Here is a 25926-nt window from a genome sequence, read left to right as displayed (position 1 = left end):
AACATCATCATTCATCCAATGTTAAATGAACAAACGACTTGAATAAAGACAGTTTGAAATGCCAGAGTGAAAATAGGGCAGACATAAGATAACTTTTTTTTTTTTTTTTTTTGAAATTGTAATTAATACATTACATACCTGCATTAATATACTAATTTTACCATGTTTTACAAGCATTGCTGTAGTGTTGAGGTGAGGTGACTGGATGGGTGTAGGCTCAGAATGATTAATGGGATTTTTAAAGGTAACTGAAGGCAATGGGTTCAGCATGTGCTGCAACTACAGTTGCTAAGCGACAGAAGTAATTGATTCTTTTTTTTCTGTGGTTGCATTTTAAGTATGGAGATAAACATAAAAAAAAACTATTTAGTGTCGTGGGCTTTCCATCGGAAGACAGATTAACTAGGTAAACCTAAACCAGTCCTTTAGTTAGCTAGGTTGTTCACTCACATTCACCATTTGTTTTGTTCTTTAGGTGTGTGTTGTGATTAAAATTGAATCAATAATAAATGTGTTGTATAAAGGTGCCTGCCAATTCCCATCTGTTAACTAATGTAGAAACTTCAGAGGCCTCCATAGTGTATTATTGCAATTATTAATGGCAGCTTTTGATTAAACCTTTTGATATTAGTTAGTTAGAAACTCTCATTTACTTACAGCTTCATTCAGAGGAGTGACTGTGACAGCCCGCAGCATACATAGCATACATAATGACCCCAGTGGGCGTAGTGTGAGACACTTTGTTCGACTTTCTGCTCCTTATCTCTTCTCTTAGGGAATCGCTTAATTGGAACATTGCTTGATGTAAAATCTCACACCTATAATCAATTAATGTTGAAGTTGGCAACATGACACAAGGTTTTTCTCCTGTTGGGCCAACAAAACTGCTCAAAATGAAGTATGATTTCAATTTTTATTTTGAATAATGTACATCCTTGTGAAATTCTTATGTGCGAGACTGATGTACTACACGGAGGCCGCTTTTTTCTTTTTTTTTCTTTTTTCTGGGTCGTATTCACAAAAAATCCAGTTACAAAAAATCTATTTTGTTACAAAAATGTAGCTTGCCATTTTTTCTGAGGCTCAGGGTTGTTATGGTTCACAAAAAAAAAAAAAAAAAAAACATTAAAAAAAAAATTGTTACTTGAAAATAAAATAAACCAAAAAATAAAATATAAAAAATGTACTCATTTCATTTCAGATAAAAATTAATAACTAAAAACTATAAAGACATTTAAAAAACGATAAGTAATAAAAATTAAAAATAATTGAAAATAAAAACATACAAAATATTAATACAAATTATACTAGTATCTCAATAAAATAACTTTTAACTTTATTAAAGGTTTCAAATGTATTTTCTTGAGAATGTTTGTTTGGTGACTTGCTGGTGAAAAGAAAAAAGCCAATGCAGTTGTTTCTCTGTTTGATGCAGTATCTTCTTAGAACTTACAGTTCAGATCTTGAAGTGATAATTGTGAGAAGTCAGATCTGAAGTGATAATTTATCCAAAAAAGAAATTTTGTCATAATTTTATTCACGTACCCACAAGGAGTTCCAAACAAATATTTCTGTGGAATACAAAAGGAGATATTTTGAAGAATATCCTGGCCACTCTTTCCAATATAATGAAAGTGGAAAAAAGACAAAAGCTCCAAAAAAGTATAAATGACTCATGCTCTATTTTCTAAGTGCTCTAAAGCCATATGATAGATTTGTATGAGGAACAGACTGAAATTTAAGTTATAGTTCACTAAATATTGAAGAAGCACCGAAATTTTAGCTACTGAACATTTCCGGCCGAAATAGCTGTTTTCTGTTGAGAGTGAACTAAACTTCACTAAACATTTGTAGCGTGCCTGCCATCCAGTAATTGCATTAAGCTTTGTGCTTTGCTACTTTTAATATGAAACAGTTTCATCTTTCACATTTTGTAAATTTGATCATGAAATTCAAAGAATAAATGTCATTTTGGCTTTTTAATACGGAGTGACAGGACACTCACTGTAGCCACAACAGTTCAAGCAGCAACATGTATCAAGCTCACATGAACTGATCATCTCTTTCTTTACTTCTAGTTATAGCACTAAAAGATTTAAAATGACTTGGTGAAATGTATCATGTCTCATGTAGCCTAATTTCTCAATGTGTTTCAACTGCAGATTTTTTTTTCTTTTTCTTTTTTTTTTCAGTTTCGGTTTCGGCCTAATGCATCCTGAAGTTTCGGTTTCGCTCTAGAAAGTTAATTTCTGTGTAGCACTAGTAAATTTCTTGACATAATAATGTCTGATTCATGAATGAATCTTTCTCTTCAGTCTCTTCCGCAATGGTTAACAACACAAGCAAGATTTTCAGTGAATAACAACTTAAATGTTTGTGTACTTTCTGCAAAGCTATGGAAGTTTTAGTGCATGAGTCATATGAAACACTTATGAGATATTTTGATGGTTGTTTTGTCTTTTTTGAAGCTACAGTTCTGATTTATTGCAATGAAATTCAAAAGAGCTACCAGAACATTATTCAGAATTTCTCCATTTGTGTTCCACAGAAGAAAGTCTAACTATCCCTTTAAACGTTCTGTTTTTTGGATCTTTTCCTGCTTCTTTTAAATGCCAATCATTTTGCCACATGCATCCTCCTCACAGTGAATTTCTAATAGGGGTAAATGAAGTGCTGTTGTGAAGTTTTGTCTCTTTTTCCATTTCATGAAATGTTGGTCAAATTACCACTAAAGTATTTTTTTTCTCCTTCCTGCTGTTTTTCTTTCTAAAGAGTCTATTATCTGCATCTTGATGACTGAATCTATGATTATTTCCTGTGGCATGTTAGCAAGCTAAAGAGAATCACTTTAACCAATCAAAATTTCCAATGTAATTACAAAAAAAAAGCATCATATCTAATACACCAAAGACAAATGTTCATCTTACATAATCTAAAAAAACAAAAAATAAAACCACAGCAGAAGTCAAAGACGTTTATATGGTATGTACAGCCTGTGTACAAAACTTTACCATTTTGAACTGCATTTATACTAAGAGTTGTGTTTTTATTCAACCCTTCTGATGCTTTTTAACTACATGGTCTTTATTGCTCTGAGTTAAGGAACTTGTCATTTTATAGGTGTGAAAAAATTTCATCAGGAGATAAAGCTGATGAAAGCAACAGTCTGTTGGGAAAGTGCATAAGGGGAGGGATGCATGTGATTTGTTTGAAGCCAGTCTGTAAATGTAATGTTAGTTCTTTGCATAACCTGTGACTACCAACCTGTAAAGTTAAGGGATGGTTCACCCACAAATTAAAATTCTCTCATTATTTATTCACCCTCAAATCCAAACAACATTGGACCCAATTAACTTTTACTGTAAGGACAAAAATAGACATTTTTCCACAGAAGAAAGTCATAGGTTTGGAATCAATGACAGATTTTTTTGTTTGTTTTTGGGTGAATTATCGATTTAATGGGTCAGTATCTTGTTGCATTCACTTAGGGTGTACTCCCACTAGGCACGGTTGCCTTGAACCGAGCCTGAGCGCGATTATCCCCACTCCCCCGCTGGCCCGCACTCACACTGCACTTAACGTTCCAGGCCGAAATGCACAGATACTGCCTAATGTATTTATCATTTATCATTAATGCCGTGCACTTGACACGTTGCGTGCAAATTGAAGCTATTAGGACATCGCAAAAAGATTTGTCAGCACAGAAAACACTTCATCACTGGATAGATTTTTATTTTTTTCATTTATTAAAAGTGTGGTTTATGTCAGCTGCATGTGTGGGATGCCTGTCAGAAAGGTAACATTGTTTTGAGCACTATTCACATCTAGCGGTTATACAGGGGGAAAAAATTCAAATTGCGACACATAAAACATGGATTCGGTCTTCCGAAATTTAGCATTGTGCCCATTGATTTAGATTATTATGTGGGAGGGAGAGAGAGCTAATATGCGCCCTATCACAAGTGCAGAAGTCAAATAAGGCTTTGGCGGAACAAAAATTTGTTTTGGCGGCTGCAAAATTTTTTTTAATGTAGGAAAAACCCTGAAAGGAAACTATATTACATTTGCTCAAAATTGGTTATATCAAAATGGTCAAATATCAGATGAATTTTGTACATGGCTTAATCTTTTAGGACACTTCCTGTGCTGTTTAACAAGCTGACCATCTAAATGTATCCAAACCTAGAGTCTCTTTCTCTCTCTTTTCTGAATCAGGATTGCTGTGTTTTTGTGAGCGATGTGTAAATAGGACATGCAACACAACCGGCCTGTGTTTTGCGTTTGTCACAAAGTCTGCCGGACAGATCGTAATACAGGAGGGTCAGTGCATTCAGCAAGATCAACTTTACCCACCGGACAGGCCTTTCCAGTGTGCCCCCTCCAACACTCTCAAGCATCCATACTGCTGCGACACTCATATGTGCAACAAGAACCCAAAAGTCAGCCCAGGTAAGAGAATAATGTGATCATGATGACTTTTGAGTGGGCTTGTTTTGTCAAGAATTTGTGACTCTATAACTTCAGTATGTCAGAGTTTGTCAGAATACCTGATTTCATATTTGTATTGGGGTTATGTTTTTAAATTACTTTACATGTTGATTTTGGTTATAGCATGCATTGTTTTTTAGTGTGGCATCCAAATTCTGTGTTCACCTTGGCTCTATATCAGCTAAAAAAAAATTTGTGGTGACCTTGAGCTCACAGACGCAAGACCCCATTGTGTCAATGCATTTCCATGTCGGTGTTGGATATAAAAGACGTATTGTGTCCTGAAGTAGTCTGAAAACCTTGGGAGTGCACACTGGCTATTATGTTACAGACAGGGACGTTTAGTAATGAATATATGGCTCTCATGCTCTCCACTTTACAGTGACACTAGGGATATAAGTGCTCTTTAAAGCCTGCTTTGTTGCTTAATTATTTCATTAGTTTGAACCATAAGTTTAGATTAAAAGAAATTGTGATGTGAGACTTTGATGTAGCCTACAGTAATGTACCAAAGATAGATAACTCCGTTATTAATTTGTGTTTTTTATGATGCTTTTGCATTGTCATCACAATTAATTCTGAATAGCAGAGATTCACAATATGTCAGCACTTTTTTTTTTTTTTTTTTTTTTTCATTAATTTATTCACTTATTTATGGTTATTGGATATTTATGTCAATAAAATGATCAACAATCTTTTGGGAAAAAGTACATTAAGCTTGATGTTATATAATGTTAATGTTGTTTTAACATTACTGAAACTTCTCATTTCAGTAATTTATTATGAGCTCTTATGTTATAGCAGGTTACAAAAGTAATATTTATTCTATTTATCTTCTATACTGTAAATTTATACATTCACTTAAATTAAGCATAAAACGTTTAGTGTTTTAATTTTTTAATAGTCTTTTAATTTTTCTTTTTTTTTCTTTTTCTGATCTGATCCATGTCGTGTTGTAAATGATGATTATTTTATTTTATTTTTTTATGCTAGTGCATGAATTGCTTCAGACCGGTCTTAGACCACATATCACAAAAAAACTTCCATTGCAATAGAAATGGGCTTGATGAAAATAGTTCACTTCTCCAAATCTGTTTAAAGGGATAGTTCACCCAAAAATAACAATTTACTCACCCTCAGGTTGTTCCAAACCTATATAAATTTCTTTGTTCTGCTGAACACAAAGGAAGATATTTGGAAGAATGTCTGTAACAAAACAAATCTCAACCCCCATTGACTAACATAGTATTTATTTTTCCTGCTTTGGTATTCAATGGGGGATGAGATCTGTTTGGTTACTGACATTCTTCCAAATATCTTCCTTTGTGTTCAGCAGAACAAAGATATAGGTTTGGAACAAATGTTGATGACAGAATTTTCATTACTGGGTAAACTAAGTCACCAATCAAAACAATCGGTTAGTATAAATTGATACAGCCACTTTTCACCACAGGAGCTCAAAAAATTCTCACAAAAGAACTAACAAAGGACAAACAACACAGAGGAAATATCACATACCAACAAGAATAGCCATCCACATAGTTTGGGTGGCACATTCACATGCTTTCACCTTTTTAATGTTAATAATAAAGAGTTTCAATAGTTTAACCAAAATGTCTTTGTGTTAGTTCAAATTGAAATCCAGAGAAGCAGAGACTGACATTAGCATTAGTGGATGAACAACACAGACAGAAAAAAAATTGCTGAAAATTGATTGTCGGATAGTCACTCTCTTAAAAAAAAAAGTCAAAAGAATGACTTTCAAAGTCTCACTATCCTATTGTGCATATTGAATAATAAAGCAAGGCTGTTTTTTCCCCAACTTATCCACATTTCCCAGAAAATAGTTTTGGCGCGACCAAGGCTTTTATACAACTTATGTTGTATAACTTTTTTTTTTTTTTACTCAAGTTTTTTTTTGTTTGTTTGTTATTGAAAGGAAAAAGAATATTCACAACAGTGGGGGGTGGGGTGGGTGGGTTTGATCCGTCAGCTCCAGTCCACTAATTTGAAGTGTCTCATGCACAGTTAAGTCTTCTCGTGCGCGCGAGCCTTTCAAAGATACTCCTTTGCCCTCTGAGCGCGCAAATCTTTCAAGTATACTCCTTTGCCCCCTGAGCGCACAAGCCTTTCAAAGATACTCCTTTGGCCTCTGAGCGTATGAGCCTTTCAAAGATACTCCTTTGCCCATGAGCGCACAAGTCTTTCAAAGATGACATGGATGACATGGATGACATGGGGTTGAGTAAATTATCAGGAAATTTTCATTCAGAAGTGAAGTAGTTTTTTTTTGTTTGTTTGTTATTGAAAGGAAAAAGAGTATTCACAACAGTGGGGGGTGGGGTGGGTGGGGTTGATCCGTCAGCTCCAGTCCATTAATTTGAAGTGTCTCGTGCACAGTTAAGTCTTCTCGTGCGCGCGAGCCTTTCAAAGATACTCCTTTGCCCTCTGAGCGCGCAAATCTTTCAAGTATACTCCTTTGCCCCCTGAGCGCACAAGCCTTTCAAAGATACTCCTTTGCCCCCTGAGCGCGCAAATCTTTCAAGTATACTCCTTTGCCCCCTGAGCGCACAAGCCTTTCAAAGATACTCCTTTGCCCTCTGAGCGCGCAAATCTTTCAAGTATACTCCTTTGCCCCCTGAGCGCACAAGCCTTTCAAAGATACTCCTTTGCCCCCTGAGCGCACAAGCCTTTCAAAGATACTCCTTTGCCCTCTGAGCGCACAAGCCTTTCAAAGATACTCCTTTGCCCTCTGAGCGCACAAGCCTTTCAAAGATACTCCTTTTCCCCCTGAGCACACAAGTCTTTCAAAGATACTCCTTTGCCCTCTGAGCGCGCAAATCTTTCAAGTATACTCCTTTGCCCCCTGAGCGCACAAGCCTTTCAAAGATACTCCTTTGCCCCCTGAGCGCACAAGCCTTTCAAAGATACTCCTTTGCCCTCTGAGCGCACAAGCCTTTCAAAGATACTCCTTTGCCCTCTGAGCGCACAAGCCTTTCAAAGATACTCCTTTTCCCCCTGAGCACACAAGTCTTTCAAAGATACTCCTTTGCCCTCTGAGCGCACAAGCCTTGTGACATGGGGTTGAGTAAATTATCAGGAAATTTTCATTCAGAAGTGAAGTAATCCTTTAAATGGAATTGAAGACGGGGGCATATCTGGAATCATCGAGCCAATTGGCATTAGTTCACTCTTTTGATAAGTAAGTTTATAGCCAGACAGTTGGCCAAATTCATTAAGTAAATGTAACAAATTTGGAAGACTCGATGCTGTATAACTTTTTTGACTCTAAAGCCCCCCTTTTTCTGAGACAGTATTCGAAGGCCTTCTTATCCAAGTTGATATGTAAGCTGATGGTACTTCTGTTGTAATAAAAACAAAAATATGATGTCAGTTTAATGTTGTACATATTTATTTTTAGTGTTTGTCTGAATTGTATTAATATTAATATAAATTTAAATTATTTTTAAGACATTGGGGGCCCCCCTGGAAGTTTGCTGAGGTCCTCTTTTGGGCTCTGGTCCCCTGATTAGGAACCACTGGTTTACAGCCTAAAGCAGGGTTCCTTAAATCCAGCCCTGGAGGGTCACTGTCCTGCAGAGTTTAGCTCAAACCATGATCAAACTCACTTGCAATTTTCTGTTAACTGTGAAAACCTTGACTGGCTTGTTCAGGTGTGTTTGATTAGGGTTTGAACTAAACTCTGCGGGGCAGTTGCCCTCCAGAACCTGATTTGAGGAACCCTGGCCTAAAGCATGTGCTTTGCTGCTTTCTGTTTCAGAGTTGCCTGATATTGAACCCCAGTCTCTGAGTCCCGTAGCCTTGGCCGCAGTGATTGCCGTCCCCATCTGCATTCTGAGCTTCATGCTGGTGCTGCTCTTCTACATGTGCCATAATCGCTCCATTATCCACCATCGTGTGCCAAGTGAGGAAGACCCCACTATGGACCACCCGTTCCTCGCTGACGGCACCACGCTGAAAGACCTTATCTATGACATGACCACATCTGGATCAGGCTCAGGTATTTTACATACTATTATTAGCTCATTATTGTTTGCCTTTCTACTTTCTAAGAATCCAGCTGTACCGTTTTTTAATATCACTTAATGTACAAAGATTCCATCAAAATCATTAAATTCCATTTCATTTTTATGTATTTGGAGGATGTTTTTTTCTGTATTACCCATCATCAACCTCAAAGTATGCTCAAGCCAATTCTTTACCATAACTTTTTTTTCAAAGCCCCTTGGGAACAATTGCGGATGTTAAATTGACAGTTTAATGCTTTCCGTGAGTTATGAGCCTCACGCCAAACTGGAATCGCTGTAGGCTTTATCTTTAGTCTAAGATCTTAGTCCAGATGCTGGACTAAATGGTTTTGTCTAGTTTAGAAACACTGTTTATTTGGCAGTGTATTTGTTTTTTTTTAAGCACCTTCATTAAGTCTTCATTAAGTGTTCAAGGTTTGTCTGGTTTGCATGGCTCTATTATCCCCTGCTGGCAGATGCCGTAACTACACTGTTTTAAGGACAAAGCATCTTTCTCCATTGACAGTAGACGTTGTTGTGTATTCTGACAAAATATATATTTTTAATGATTTGTAAGCTTGAAGTTGACTTTTCTGTATTTTTCCCTGACTGCTTTTTCTTGTCTTCTATAGGTTTACCACTGCTAGTGCAAAGGACCATCGCCAGGACCATCATCCTCCAGGAAAGCATAGGGAAGGGGCGATTTGGAGAGGTGTGGAGGGGCCGCTGGCGTGGAGAAGAGGTGGCAGTGAAGATCTTCTCCTCCAGAGAGGAGCGCTCTTGGTTCCGAGAAGCGGAGATCTACCAGACTGTCATGCTTCGTCATGAGAACATCCTGGGATTTATTGCTGCAGACAACAAAGGTCAGACAACAATGAAAGCGCTTCAGTTCCATTAAGTTTGATTGAACCATATTTGCTCTCTAGTCTAAGTGTTTAGGAAGGTAGCACTTCACATTTCTGTGGTGTTATTAGTCAGTTCTACTATATATACAGTGTTTTACCGTCAGCGATCTCACAGGATAACAGGGAATTTTGAAAGTTTTGATTTCCAGGCCCAGAAAAGTAAAAATGATAAAATTCCCGGAAAAATCATGGAAAATCATGTTTTTTTTTCTATAATTATTATTATTATTGGTTATTATAGCAATGTTCTTGTTCTGCTCTGCTCTAAAATCAACTAGATTTTACTCTTTGTGAAACTTCACAACCCAACATAGTAACATCAGTCTTTCAGCTGAAAGTAACCCAGGTCATTCATTGGACTATAAGTGTGTCGTGGGACACATGGCGGCCCAGAAAGTCATATGATCCATTGAGCCACATTCAAATCTTGTTATAAATTTTTTCATTTACATAAATCAGACATCAGCTGCCCTCCTGTGTAGATTTTGCCATTGGATTTGTCCATAAAAAAATAGTATCAGTCAACCACTATTTAACAGTGTCCTGCATTTTGTTTTAAAAAGATATGTGTCAGCATATACAATAATGATCTCAATAAAACTACCCAACCAACATTCAGCAAAATGTATAAAGTATTTTGAGCTGCCAGAAACTAGAAGTGTAAAGCATTGAGTGGTTCTGCTCTTTCTATGCATCTCAGATAACGGCACATGGACTCAGCTGTGGCTGGTTTCTGATTACCATGAGCACGGCTCCCTCTTTGACTACCTGAACAGGTACACGGTCACAGTGGAGGGCATGATCAAGCTGTCTCTCTCCGCCGCCAGCGGTCTGGCTCATCTGCATATGGAGATTGTGGGCACTCAAGGTGAGTCACAATACACATATAACTTTTATCTTTTATCCGTCCTGAAAAACCAAACAAACATTTTCATATAAATAAGGATATACCGATACCGGTATCGGGCCCAATACCAAGCTTGTGTACTTGTACTCGTAAAGATACCCCCGATACCAAAGACCGATACCTCACGTGACGTAACTGACAGAATTTTCAATGCACAGAGACACCGGCGGCAGCAGCAGAAACAATGTAAGCCTCAGGGGTGTGGAAATACTTAAAAAATGAATGATGACAACCCACACATTGCGAACTGCATGCTTTCAATCACAATTCGTTATCGATTAGTGAAGGCGGGATAGGTGGAATTGCACTGAATGACACAGACCAGAAGTGGTCTTTCTTGCGCGTGATCCCAGTTCTCTCAGACAGCACATGATCAGTTCTCCTTGCTCCTGAATGGTCAAATGCACACATAGTTGTCAAAATGTCCATCGTGTGGAGTATCTCACGTTAATACAGTCGGTTATGGCTTAAGTGGACGTAAACATTTGGGTGAAAACAGGATGTGTCAGTATCCATGGATTCGGTCTTAAAGGGACCTATATTTGTCATTAATGTTAATAAAACAACAAAAGATGTTAAATAAATGTATACATGGTAAATAAACCTACTGTATCTGAAAAACAAGTTTATTTAATTTGTATCTCTATAGTATTTGTTGTATTGTTTGTAAATTTCTTTTTATATAACAACAATTACATATATTGGTAATTATGCCCTTTGAAGGTTATGGGACACTGTGAAATTTTTTTTCTTTAAGTTTGTGACAAGCACATAAAAATGATTACTTTTTTCATTAGAGTAATAATAAAGAAGCAGTCCTTCATTAGTCTCACTGTGTTGTGCTTGGAAAACTGCAGCATCACAAAAAAAAATCTATAATAAATGAGAGGGAGAGAAAGAAATCAATAAATGTATAGGCATTGGTATCGGTATCGGCAAGTACCAGAAAAAAAGTAACGGTACTCATACTCGTGAAAAATGGTACGTCTATATAGTTATGTAGACGATTTTGAACTCTGTGCGACACGACAGGAAAAGAAACAAAGCAACTGACTGAGGGTGTGTTCACACTTTGCTCACAGGTTGTTTCTCTTGGTTGTTTAGATTTGAACCAAAAAAGAAAATAGTACATATAAGCCCCGTTTCCACCGCAGGAACCTTCCCTAGGAACTAGGGACTTAAGGGTGGCACTTGGTGTGTTTAGACCGCAGGAACCAGGGTCTAAATAAAGTTCCAGGTAAAGATTCCCCCCTCAAAGAGTTCCTGCTCTCGAGGTAGTACTTTTTCAAAGTTCAGGAACTTTCGAGGGTGGGACTTGGGCACTGAACATGCTGATTTGTTAAGTTCACGCAGCATTTTGATTGGTTGACTCCACGCAGCATTTTATTTCAACCACCATTTTTAAAAGTCTGTACAGTAAGAGTTGTTTGCTATTCGAATCAACAATGGAGTTTAAAAAATATGACCTATGGACCGACAATGAGGTTTATTAAGCTTATACATGGAGGACAAAATCCAGTGGGAACTGGAAAGTCGTGTGCAGTCGTGCACTTGCCTAATCTTCACGTTACTTTAGCCCACTAAGACTGCATTCACACGGGGCGCCGGCGTTAACGCTTCTCGTTTACTTTGAATGGGTGACGTCATGCGTTGCCGAACTGAATTGTGGGTTCCGTCGCGTCGCTTCACTCGCGTTGCAAGCGGCAGAAGTTGAAGATTTCTTAACTTTTCAAGCGCCAACGCAGGCGTCATCCAATCAGATCGCCCTATGCAAATACCCTAGAGCAGTCGCAGCCAACTGCGTTCGTGCAACACCGGAAAGTAATGTGATTGGATGTAATCACTATAACGGTTGCGTCAGCACAAGCTTCAGACACGCCCTCCGTCAAGCGTTGGCGCTGACGCCCCGTGTGAATGCAGCGTAAGGAAACGCAGACAAGCAACAGGTCTGGGGGGAAAAAAGTTCCTGGGACAGATTGTTCCAGGTAATTTCAGTGGAAAAACAGGTTTAGCGTTCACACTGTTATTTTTAACACCAAACCTAAAAATACAAAAAAACAGCTTTTATGACGTATATTTAGAGATGGAATTTACCGAACATCCAAAACAATGCTGTGTGCTAGGCTAAATGTGCTCGTTGTATGTGCGAACATATGATAGTATTTTCACCAGTTGTGAATTCATGAAGAGCTTATAAAATGTGTAAAGGAGTCAAAACAGTGGCAGGAATTCCTCTTTCAAAGACACATTCGAAAATCTGCTGCAAGGAGAGTGTTTCTGATGCCTGTACCAAACTGTAATGGGCAGCTTAGCTTTTCTATGAAGAGAAGTACGCTAGATGCAAACTCCTCACCTTTCAGTGACAACTTTATGAGATCAAAATAGGTTATTGCATAGATCCAATGAGAAAGTGTTTTATGGGGGGTCGGGGGGTCCTACAAGGGTAAATAAAGAACTGGTTGTTTCAATAAGTACTGTACAGTGCTTCCTTTACACTTTACTTTAAAAACTATGTCTATAAACAATAATATTTTATGTATTTAAAGTCTGAAATGTGGGAACGGTGAAGAGAGAGCATTTATTTCCATCTAATCAGCCAATACCATCTTAAATTGTGTGCATAGCATTTTATCTTTTATAACATGACCCAATGTTGACTTTGGTAAAATGTTTCAACAATGTTAATTTTTTTTGTGAAAAGTTACAGTTTTGGACATATAAGTTAATAAAATAATTAATTTAAAAAACCCTTAAAGTAACTACAAGTGAGCATGTTAAGCAAATATCTTTAAAAAATATTTCATGTGGAGCATACCCCCTGCCCCATGCAATGTTCTCACCTTTTTTCCCCCTTACTTGTTTGCATCTCTGGCTTGTGCATTCTGTCCTTTTTAAGATCTCTTGTGACATCACATCATGTTATTAGTTTGCTTAGATGCGCAAGTCGACTTGGGCCAAATGAGTAATCCCCTGATGCTATATATGACGCAAGACGTAGGAGTATTGTAAGTTTAGGCGCCTCTTGTGGTTCAAACAAATAGGGCTGGGCAACAAACTCAAGCTCCTCTTCTCTTATTTCAAAGTCCTCCATCATTTCTCTTTAAAACATTTTGTCTGTTCAAAGGTAACACTTCCGCTCTTTGCTGCAAATCAATGCGTACAAAAGTTTTAAATACGGATATTTTTCTTACAAAAACCCATCACTTCACTTCAGAAGGCCTTTATTAACACCCTGGAGCCGTATGGATTACTTTTATTACTGGTGGATGCTTTTTTTTAGGTGTAAATCATGGGATAATTTTCATTTTTGGGTAAACTAACCCTTTAAGAAAAAGACTCAATTAAGATGGAACCATTTAGTCTTTTGGAGAATGTTAGACATCAGAGGAGTACTGATTTGAAGCATGTTTCATGCTGTACTGCATCTTGTCCAATCCTCAGGTAAGCCTGCCATTGCCCATCGTGATCTGAAATCCAAAAACATCTTAGTGAAGAAGAATGGTACTTGCTGCATCGCTGACCTTGGATTGGCTGTGCGCCACGACTCAGCCACAGACACCATTGACATTGCACCCAACCACAGAGTGGGTACTAAAAGGTCAGTAATTCATCACTCTGCACCGTTCACAGTGACGTGTCTAGATCCAGTCAACAGACTCACGCTCTGCCACAGTGTTTGTTTGAGATGAGGGCTTTGTGTGCCTGTGAATATTAGGCCCTGTTTACATCTGGTATTAAGATGCGTTTTGGTGGATCGATTCACAAGTAGTCGAGGGAGACACATTCCTGTTTAAACCTGGTATTTTAATCCATCTCTTTTGTCCACTTTCAACCACTTCTTTCCTGATTTCTTCGAAGGGAGGGTCTATGGACAGGTAAATATGCAGTTTTTTTTTTTCTTTTCTTTTTTTTCTCAGATCTTTCGATCTAATAAACAAAATAAGCTTGCTCAATTTACATATGAATGTGCCCAGAGATGACACAAAAATGCATGGAGAGCATCAGCTTTCATTTCTGCTCTGACAGCCCCAAGACCATGCCGAACCCTATGGGCCAGATTTACTAAACGGGGCAAATTAGCGTGAGAGCGCAATTCCACAAATGCGCAGATGGGAGTGACAAGTTTTGCGCATGATGTACTGTTGATGCGCAAATTAAAGTACGCAGACGCGGTCAAATCATTTACATAATGACCAACGCAATCTTAACAAGAGCTGCACAAATTAGCATTGGGATGCAAATAAGCAGAGCTGATGCTCATCAGGTGTGGGTCAACACAGGCACACTCTCTCTCTCTCTCTCTCTCTCTCTCTATAAGATATATATATAATATATATATATATATATATAATATATATATATATATATTATATATATATATATATATATATATATATATATATATATATATATATATATATATATATATATATATATATATATATATATATATATATATATATATATATATATATATATATATATATATTATATATATACAGGATGTGATTTGTAGGGGAGGACGGGGGGATTTCCCCCCTTCTGGTCTATGTATCCCTGCCTCTGCTGAATTATTTTTATCCCCGGTAGGGATAAAAAAATATCCCCCCCGGGTGACGCTACTCCACAAACCACCAACAGAGCATATAAAATAGCAAAAATAAAAATATTTTTTTTAAAATATCGCCAAATAAAACGCTGCGTTTATAAAGAACTGTCATGCATGTATTTATTGACATGGTTTTAAAGCTATTGTTATCCAATTTTTTGACCTTAAACCGCTTAAAAATGCACATATGTACACCAGGGAAATCTAAATTTTCTCGGGGGAGCATGCCCCCGTATATAACTCCACTGTGGTTTTTAACAAAAAAAAAAAAACTTTTCAAAACATCCCCCCCCATCTGTTTTTTTCACAAATCGCTCGCTGTATGTGTATAAATATATATACATATATATATATATATAAATATATATATATTTATATATATATATATATATAAACATATATATATATCTATATATATCTCTATATATATATATATATATATATATATAATGCGCCAACATGGCTTGGTAAATGATATGTTCAGATAATGTCTTCATCTGGAATTCCAAAGAAATTAATATGAGTAGAACCACACTCCCTTCTACCACGTGCTCTCTGCGGTGTCTCCTCCTAGCAGCAACAATTGCAGTCATGGTACAAGATGGGTTAAGACATGCTTTTTTTGGGGCGTTGAATAATGGCGCAAATACCAGTAAATTGACGAGGGCAAATATTAGTAAATCGAATTGCGTGATTCATTTAAATGAAAGGGAAACTCCTACAAATGCATATGCGATAAAGTCAGCCGGAAAACAACTCAGTCCACACCTTTTCAGCACTAATTTTGCACTGCATGCCTTTAGTAAATCCTGACAGTAGTTTTTTAATGCCAAAAGAGGGTTTGCGCTGGCACAAGCTGTTAGTAAATCTGGCCCTAAGAGTGTGTGTTAGAAATCAGGAATGGTGAGAGAACATTGTGCTTGGTACATTTTTCGTCTTCAAACCAAACTGGGTCTCCCGTCTGGCTAGCACTCTTCCCATAATGCTGGCATGTTCATCTACCTCTGGAAGTGGTCAAAAGTGGACAAGCTCAAAACGGTTTAAACCCCGTTTACACCTGTATTTAGCATTATCCACTTGTGGATCAACCAAACACACATTTTAAAACCAGGTGTAAAAAGAGCCTTAGTGTTGTGAAATGACCAATGATTCAGGTTTTTGCAAGAGTAAAATGTGAGTGGTTTCTTAGGATAGCACTTAGAGCCTGTTTGTTGCAATTCAGTGACATAACATCTCTTTCACACTTTCACAAGAGGGTAAAAAAAAATCCCAGAAATAAGTCACATAATGCACGTTTTTTGACCCCTCAACCAATCACATCCAGACAGATGCTCCTGTAGACTGGTATGTTTTTTTTTAATTGTTTGAAAATGCAATTAATATAAATAATTACTTGATTGCACATGTTCCATGATAAACATTCTATCATAAAAGAATACATTTCTTAGAAAGAAAACTTTATTTAAACAGTAATAGTGTAATGTTATATTTTTAGTTATATTAGTTATAATTTTTTATTAATAATAGTAATCATTTTATTTTATAATATATATATATATATTTTTTTTAAATCAACAAAACTGCTTTACTATGTAATTTCAAATTGTAAAATGTAAATTGTAAATTGTAAATATGTAAATTGCTGAGCAATATAATGTAGTGATTTAGTAGCGAAGCTAATTTATTAACAAAAGTCACAGAACAGTGTTGACAACAAGTTTCTGTGGTCCTGAATTTTCTGGTACACGGTTTTATCACACACCTTCCAGTCAATCAGAATCGAGTATTCTGACAGAAAATGGTAAAAGGATTAATCACTTGTGATATGTCAAAAAATGTCAAAACTTCACAATCTCTCTCCCCCTTTAATTGATGATGCTGGCTCGAGTGTGGGACAACTTGTCACTCACATGAGATCACAGCAATAGCAAACCACAACTATCAAATCAATTCCTGATAGACAAAAAACTCCCGCCCTACATTTCTTTATTGTTCGAGAACTAGGGATGGGCATTTTTGGCAATTTTTAATTTCGATCATCGATAAGTTTCAAAAACGAGTAATCAAGTACTCAGGGGGTGGGGCGTGTGCGGGGGGCGGGGCATGGACGTCATTTACATAAAGAAAATATGAAAATGAATGTTAAAAATAAAAATATGACATGAAAACTTGTCTATGAAACCATGAACACATGATTAGAACAATGTTAGATTATGAATGATGCAGCAATGTTATTAGTAAAGAAGCATCTAAAAGGAATAGCTGCCTGAGGTAAAGTGACTTTATGCCAGTGAACTGAAGCCTGTTCTATGACACATCCTAAAAGACGTAACATTACAACCGGTATCTGCACACAAAAGGATGCAAATGACAGTGAACTTTTAAGTTATGCGCTATAGCAAGAGTGAGAGAGAGCTCCCGCCGTGATGCACTTTCATGACCGCGCACTGAAACGCGCTGAATTTACTATAGATTTTTATAATGTTCTCATTATAATGCTATGTTTATGGCAGATTTGTGCTATATTTTCATCTACATTATTAAGTCATTCCATAAATCGCATGCACGTTTTCAAAGCCATGCAAATTATACGAATTAGCCTATGCTATTGAACAAATATGATGGAAAAAAGCACTGCTGCATTATTATAACATCAGTATTTTTATTTTATTTATTTTTTTAAAGAAATAGCTATCTAAAAGCAATATGACAGTCTCAAATAACTCAGATATTGGGCATTGCATTTGAGCATGAAACTAAACACTGATATGCAGCGCATTCAGCATGTTAGGCTAATAAATGTTGATATCCCAACGCATCCTATATTAGATTAATCAGATGTAGCTATTACAACTTTCATCTGCAAAAAGTTGCACTATAAAAACACAGCCAAAGAAAACACAACAAAATCTATTAGGGTACGTAGTGTCACTATTGTAACTTTTTTAAATTTATTCTAATATTTCATTATTTCATTAATGACTCACCCTCATGTCGTTCCAAACCCGTAAGACCACTGTTCATCTTCGGAACACAGTTTAAGATATTTTAGATTTAGTCTGAGAGCTTTCTGTCCCTCCATTGAAAATATATGTACGGTATACTGTCCATGTCCAGAAAGGTAATAAGAAACATCATCAAAGTAGTCCATGTGACATCAGTGGGTTATTTAGAAGTTTTTGAAGCATTGAAAATACATTTTGGTCCAAAAATAACAAAAATGCTAGATGCTAGAAATTATTCACCCTAAAATTATTTTTAGTGACCCATCATTAGATGATCCAAAATTGTTATGCAGGCTTCTTTTGACATACTCCGTTGGGAGTGGGCCCTCACTCCTCAGGCACCCTCAACAGGTCTGAGGTCTTCAGTTGACTCAGAGGACACTCAGAGGGTGAGATGTGTGTTGTGAAGGACAGTGCTGCGGGGACGCCATTCCCCCTGTTGTCACCACAGGAGTGTGTCACATCTAATATACAGCGAGAGGCTCTCAGCGGTGCGCCCATTCGCTTCTGTGCCCCCTGGACACCATTCGCATACACACACACACACACTGCAATTGACTACTCTTGGGTGTAACAGGCTGTGGCACCCACACACTGACACTCAAATTTTTCAGTATACAACACCCACTACCGTCTCCTGCTGTGATCATAACTGAATGCGACTTTTGAATGTCAAAGTGCTCCCTCACAGCCTTCTGTCCCCCTAGGGTTCACTTGAGTGATGTTGTCTTGCTCTGTTTTCTCGGTTTCCAAAGGAAATCCATGTTTTAGGCCTCTATGTAACCCTAAGACACCTGCACCAGCTGAACCTTTAATGCTCTGCCTTAAACACATGACAGAGCAATCCTACCTTAGCAACTGTTGCTGTCTGCCATAATATCAGTATATGTAATTTTGCATAAATTACTAAAAAAGTCAAATGTTGTTGCTTAACAATAGTTTTTTTTTTTAAATCTTTAAATAAAAGGGTCACCCTTCATTCCCAAATGAACATATATCAATTCCCCAGGATTTTGTAGGACTTTTTCTGATTTTTGCAGACCAAAATAGTACAATTTTCTTTATATCTTCTCTGATATTTTGGTGATATTTGTAGCATTTTTCAGTGAAAACCCAGGGCCAGCGCTACCTATAGGCAGAGCAGGCACTTGCCTAGGGCCTCGGGCATGGAAGAGGGGCCTCCATTACCATAACATCCCCCTAGCAAATTCTAGGCTTTTTTTCCATTGGATATATGAATTAACGGTGACTCTCACCTGTAATTGTCTTAGAGGTGCTAAAGAGGATGTTTTGTTTTATACATTTTTACATCATCTGTGCACGAGGTAGGGCCTTAAAAACATCAGCCAATTGGCCCTCTGGCTTGTCAATCACTGCCGTGACGTTCCTTGTGAGAGACGTGAGCGGATTGGCCCTCTGGCTTGTCAATCACTGCCATGGCGTTCCTTGAGAGAGACGAGCGCGGCTGCGCGCTCCGGTAACTTTCCACACTCCACAGGCGCCGCATGCGATGTTTTTGTCCGGAGACAGGAGTAACAACTGCAGATTATGAGTTACCTGCGGTGAGTCCGACATAATGAATCCACTAACACGATACAGCGAATTCCGGTGGTAAACACTTGTGTTCCAATACTCGTGCACGAGTTTTGGGAGGCGTTCCCTCGAAAGGAGGGGGGGTTGTTCTTATTTCAAAAACTCAGTAACAGTCTTTGGTTTCTCAGTTGACGAAAAGATCCTCTTTATCACCTTTAACTATTGTCTTACCTACTGAATACATGAAAAAATTTATGAAAATGCAACTTTTCTGCAGCTGACTGACTTTAAATCATTGAATTATGATTGCGCCGACATGATCGTGGGGTGCAAAGCCAAAGGCCTAAACAGTCACGCAAAGAAGTGCAGTTCGTAATGTAGGTGTGCGAGTTGTTCTCATCATCTCTTTAGGATTGATTGTAATGTAAAAAATAAACACGTTCTGACGATCAGCGTTATTTCTGGATGTATCATTTGCCGGTTTATGAGTTTAAAAGAGCGTGAGAGCCGCCGACGTGTCCAGACACTTTAAATTCGTGCGTAATGAATGACATTGTGTTGGGAGCTACCAAGATACTTAAATAAAAGCAAAGTTCGCATTCAAAGTTGAACAGCTAGAGTAGGCTATTACAGCACTAGAGTACTTTTTTAATGTTTCAAAAACTGTACCTGAACTGTCTGTATCTTTTAAATTCTGCTGTTTACATTACTGTTCGACCATAGTACTTACAGTTTTCAAATATTGTTGTTATATTTATAAAAAAATAAGAGTATTTTATAATTAACTATTTATGCTTAGTAGTTTGTCTCTTTAACTTTTACTATAGTAGTTGATTTGTGTAGCGTATAAACATTTTAAAAAATAAGGTTCTTTATTGGCATCTGTCTGTGGTTACATGAAGAACTTTTAAAATCCACGGAACCTTTCCATAACTCAAAAGCTTCTTTACTGTGGAAAAAAAAGTTCTGTTACATTGTTTTAGAATGTTCTGTACACTAAGTAAAAAAAAAAAAAAAAAAAACTGAGGTTCTTTGGGGAACCCAAGGTGGTTCTTTTATGGCATCACTGTAAAAACTCCCTTTTGGAACCTTTATTTTTAGGAGTGTGTAGTGCACATTTTAAGTATTGCACTGCAATACATATGATAATATTGTCTAAATTGGTTCAACAGGAGGGGGAAATCCTCAAAAAATTATCAAGGCATGATGTTCATTTACTGAAGTGGTTTTCCTTTTCTTTCATTTTACTGTAGGCCGCATAGGCAGAGCGTGTGTAAGGTTTAGCCTTCCCCTGGCCATGGGTCAAAAATTAATGGGGGTTCAGCCAAAAATTCAGCTGCACATTTAAACTAAATCAAGTAATAAAGTGAAATTAAAAACTAAATGAAGTGTCGATTGTAGCATTTAATATAGATCTGCTCATGTTATGTCATAATTTTTACACATTTTACAGTGTTGCGTACTATAACCAATCTCACACAATTCTGTTGAGCTTACAACTGCAATGGCCAATCAGAGGTATTCAGATTAGTCATCGCTGAAATGCCGGAGTTTTGTTCAGTGTGCGAGCTGAACTCAATTCTGACTGAATTCTGCACTCTCGCTAATGCTCTCAGTCTCATCATAAACTGATAAACATAAACAGATTTGGTGATTGTGCTCCTTAGAGCGTCGAAACTAATATATAAAAATTCTCAGCTTTCAAACTTTGTCATTTTTTTTTTAAGAATTTCAAACAATAAATACTGTTTTGTGGCTCTTTAATGTGTCGTGACAGACCGCTGTAGCATCTCAGTTCAAGTGGTACGTGAACCGATCATCTCTTCCTACTAGTAATAGACATGAATTAACATTAGAACCAATAGAATGTTAGAAACATTCACACACCATTTTTTAAGTTCTAGTCCACCGATGTGAATTTATTAACTCTCCTGACTGGTTTGTCAGACAAAATGATTGGTCAGATCACCTATCAATTAAACTCCAGTGAAGGGTGAATTGTGGTCCTAGAAAATATTAACCCCAATTACCCGAATTATATTCAGTTTTTATATATATTTGAAAATATCATTAAAGCTGTAGCTTATAAACGTTCATTTCTTTTCAAATGCTTAACATGGAAGGATTCAGAACTATGGATTTTGATTAGTGAAGACAGCCTGGATTTTCGTTTGTTTAATGCTGATTTTTCCCCATCAGTTGAATATTTCTTTGCAGAACAATTGCATAAATAAGAAATTCAAGCTAGTGTAAATAATGAAGAATTTGTTTGAATTTCCATTAATTCTTATGATATTGGGTGTGTACAACATCAGTAATTGCCTATATTTGTTCAAAGATAAATTACTGTTATTAACCTAATGTTAATTCATTTATGTATTAGGATCAGTTGGGAACATTTCTGCTCACACTAATATTCTCTCTTTTAATTGCTTTCAAATATTCATTAATTTATTCATTTGACTGTGATATGTGATTTCCATGATTCTGATTCCCAGTTTCCACAGTTTTTAATCCCGTTTAATCATGTAATTTAACAATTCCTAAAGTAAAACGGCAGATAAAAAATACTTGGCAGTGGGACGCTTCATACCAGCCTGTGTAAGAGTAATACCAAAAATGTTTGACCACTTTATGAGCACATTTTACTGAAAGTCATGCTGTTCACAGAAAATGTCCTGTGGAATGTTATATAAAGCTTTTACTGTTGTGAAAGGGAAGATTCATTTTCTCATTTTGACAATCTTTGGATGCTTGTCAAAACAAGCAACTGTAACCAAGGGGGATGAAATGGATGTTTAGATGTGGACAGAGATGTGTGAGGTTGTGTAAATAATTTGTAAAGCCGAGGGACATCTGATGACATTTGTCATGTTCACAGGTATATGGCCCCAGAGGTGTTGGATGACTCCATTAACATGAAGCACTTTGAGTCTTTTAAAAGGGCAGACATCTATGCCTTGGGTCTGGTGTTCTGGGAAATTGCTCGCAGGTGTTCAATCGGAGGTAGGACACTTTGATGATGATATTGGCTGATTAATGTTCTTCAGTGACGTATTTGTTTATTTTCTGTCTTTCCGTTTGTCGAGTTGCATGATAATGATAGCTTTGTTGTGAGTGCTTTATCTTTAGATATGCAAAAATACAACTTGTTTAGCGATTCATGGTGGTGCCTGAAGTCTGAGACCACTATTTAAAATTCTTGTTTGTTTGTTTTTTTGCAAGTTAATTTAAAAACAGCACATTGGAAAATGTATGTATGTAATGTAATATGTAAATGTAATGTTGTGTGTGTATGTATATACATATATTTCATACTTTATATTGTCCTTAACTACTATGTACTAACATAAAGTGTGTCTAATATATAATATATTATAACGTATTATAATTAATCCCAGATAAATGGTTTCAGACTTTTGGAGCCCACTTACAATATTATACATACAATATTCTTAGAAACTATAACCTCTTATGCTAAAAGGTCATTAAATATGTGCTCTAAATTCTCCATTCAGGCATCCATGAGGACTACCAGCTTCCTTACTATGACCTTGTACCATCTGATCCGTCAGTAGAGGATATGAAGCGGGTAGTGTGTGACCAAAAGCTTCGTGCCAACATCCCTAACAGGTGGCAGAGCTGTGAGGTGAGCTTTCCTTCAGGTTTTTTTTTTTTTTTGTAGATGACTTTGTTCATAGATGTATTCACCCAAAACTGCCCTTTTTCATTTTGTTGATCTCCGTTAGATTACTTTTCCTCTTTTATTTCTTCAATCATTTGTTCTCCGCTATCAGCATAAGAGTAGGTGCCACTCTTTCAACCCTCTATCTTGATGTGCTTTTTACTGCTGTGAAAGGGAAGGAATTCAATTGCATTCAATTTGCAGTCCTAAAAAGCCTCTAATCTAACTATCTGTCTGCACAGCTATCACAGCTTGCCAATGTAAAAGACACATTTGATTACTGTGCTTCTCAATATTAAATGGCTGTTCTCTGATTTTCACACTTTGTAAATGGTTATTTGAGGGAAAACAGATGGGGAGAATAAGCTTATTAGATCAGGCCTGAACTGACATGCTAGATTAAATATTTCAACCCAATGCTGTTAAAAAGTGTCTTGGGTTTTGTTTGTTTTTTCTAATACTAAATGTCATCAGATCTTCAACCAAAACCCCTCATGTTTTTATTGTTTATATATTTTGAATGTGCTTTTAGTAATTGTATGTGCTTTTTTCATTTTGTATTATTTTTTGTTACTTCAGATTAAATGTATTTATTTCAGTTAGTTGCCAAGGCAGCATTTCTCATTTAAGTTGTTTACAGTTTTTCATCTAATGTTTCTAATTTATTTCAGCTCTATTTAAATTAATTAAAAGCCTTTAAATAGATTTAGTTAACAATAATGCTGGATGAATGCTGTACTTAGTCACAAAAATTAAAAAGTTATCACTGGTTTTGATTGATTTTTGATCACTTCTGTGTATCTGAGATCTTTGGCCGTCTCTCTCTGTAGTCAATAATTTTATCCCTTAAAGGTGTGGTTCAATGTGATTTCACTTCTTTAACTTTAGATGGTGTGTAATGTTGCTGCTTGGGCATAAACAGTATTTGCAAAGTTACAGCACTGAAAGTTCAATGCGGAGATATTGTCTTAGTTAATTGTCTAAGTTATGGCAGTTTAATGCCTACAATTACGACCAGTTTGAAATACAACAAGCTTCTTCCCGGGTTGGTGACATCATAAACCCTGTAATTAACATGAACCCTACCCCCGGGAACACGCAACAATACGGAAGACAGCTTCCAGAATCTACATGAGTTCAATGCTGAATTTGCACAAAGGCTATTACTGAAAGATGAAGCAGTTCCCACTTTAAAAGCAGAAGCTGTTTATGGGCCCCAACCTGTAAGCATGTTTTATTGTTTGTACATGTCTTACATAATGTCTTGTCTTGTCTTGGACATAAACAAAGACCAATGCAGTTTGGCTTCGCTAGCCAGTTAGCTAAATTCTATTGCATACTTCTCCAACAAACGCCTACAAACACCAACAAACTTCTATGGTCGTAGATAAACAGTTGTTCATGCTATAAATTAAACAATACCTTTACAAAAATGCTACTACTCAGTCATGTATTCAGCTACAGTAAAGCTTTAATCAGGATAAAAACTAGGGATGGGAAGATTAACCGATATGTATCGATACGCGGTCATGAGCGTGCACGATGCGAGTGCATCGGTAGAGCAGCAGAGGATGAATGAAATTTTGGAAGCATATCGAGATGCATCAGTTTTTGCGAGATGCATCGTTTTTTTCGAGATACAGCTTATCCTTTTAATACAGATTGTATTTCTGTATTTATTAACAAGTGTTGTCAACCTGTTTTTTGCGCATAATTTAATCGACCTATATAAAGTAGGCCTATAGCAACGGACTTGCGGATGTGTGTACACTACAACTCAATGTATCAGCTGCGCGGATGAAGCCAGTGATGCGCCCAAAGGTAGTTGTCAGGAAGCGAAAGAAGTAAGCAAAACAAACATGTCGGACACCGAGATAATTTATCCTCCACTGAATTTTAAATTCTTAAGTTTGGGATCTCTGGATTTTACAAGAAAGACGGACGACTTGACAAGACAGATGCAATTTGTAAAATGTGCCGTGCATCTGTAAAATACACGGGCAGTACGACTAATGTGATATCTCACTTGAAAAGCCAGTTTGTAAAAAAGTATTGGTTTTACTTGGTTAATAAATAATCAAACTAATTCAATGGCACCACATCCTCTTTCAAATCACCACATATACTTGATCTAATTAGCTAGTGCTGAATTATCGCATCTTATCGTGATGTGGGTGTGTATCGTATTGCATCGCAAAATGCCACACATGTATCGTTAAAATGTCAGAACGGATACTCTGTATCGAGATGCGTATCGGATCGGCATTATACCTTAGATGCCCAACCGTAATAAAAACGTATATTGAAAACTAACATAAACAGCAGTAACATTTACAAGTGACAGCATAATTAAACACTTTGACACAAATACAAATGGAAACACTTACCATTCAGAAACGTCCTTTAAAAACCGTGCTTGCAGAGGTTCTGCTTGACCCTGATTCAGGCTCAATTTGATAAGGCAATATAGATGCCATTATTTACATTTCCACCGAAGCACATGCAACAACTAATGGTAAGGGGTGTGGTTTTTGTGGATGCTTCAGCGAATCACGATACACTGGGCCAGCTAACCAATCTGAGCTCATTGTGTATTTCGGAGGGAATTCTATCATAGAACCAGGAAATCAACCAGCCGTTCAAATTACAATGAAGAGAGCGGTGTAGAATAAAGCTAAAATATATGAAAAATACAGCATTTTTTTAAAAAAAACAAAGCATTAAGACGTGTTAAACTGCGCCCCATAAACACAATCAAGCCTAGAA

The 25926-nt window shown here is 36.9% G+C and overlaps 1 protein-coding gene across 4 annotated transcripts in view; it reads left to right on the top strand.

The window, feature by feature from the left end:
- tgfbr1a (transforming growth factor, beta receptor 1 a) overlaps positions 1-25926 on the top strand; it is a 43937-nt gene that overhangs the window by 14183 nt on the left and 3828 nt on the right. For 3 of the 4 annotated variants that reach the window (XM_067361984.1, XM_067361986.1, XM_067361987.1), the window contains 7 exons: positions 4216-4449; positions 8270-8509; positions 9149-9379; positions 10122-10289; positions 13770-13926; positions 22357-22481; positions 22994-23124. In XM_067361984.1, coding sequence (XP_067218085.1) covers positions 4216-4449; positions 8270-8509; positions 9149-9379; positions 10122-10289; positions 13770-13926; positions 22357-22481; positions 22994-23124 — 1286 coding nt within the window. The remainder of the gene's footprint in view (positions 1-4215; positions 4450-8269; positions 8510-9148; positions 9380-10121; positions 10290-13769; positions 13927-22356; positions 22482-22993; positions 23125-25926) is intronic. The other variant, XM_067361985.1, reaches the window with a different exon arrangement.

This window comes from Chanodichthys erythropterus, chromosome 16 (genome assembly GCF_024489055.1).
Source record: "Chanodichthys erythropterus isolate Z2021 chromosome 16, ASM2448905v1, whole genome shotgun sequence".
NCBI classification, from domain to species: domain Eukaryota; kingdom Metazoa; phylum Chordata; class Actinopteri; order Cypriniformes; family Xenocyprididae; genus Chanodichthys; species Chanodichthys erythropterus.
Note: the sequence above shows the minus strand (reverse complement) of the source record. Positions and strands in the feature narration are given on the sequence as shown.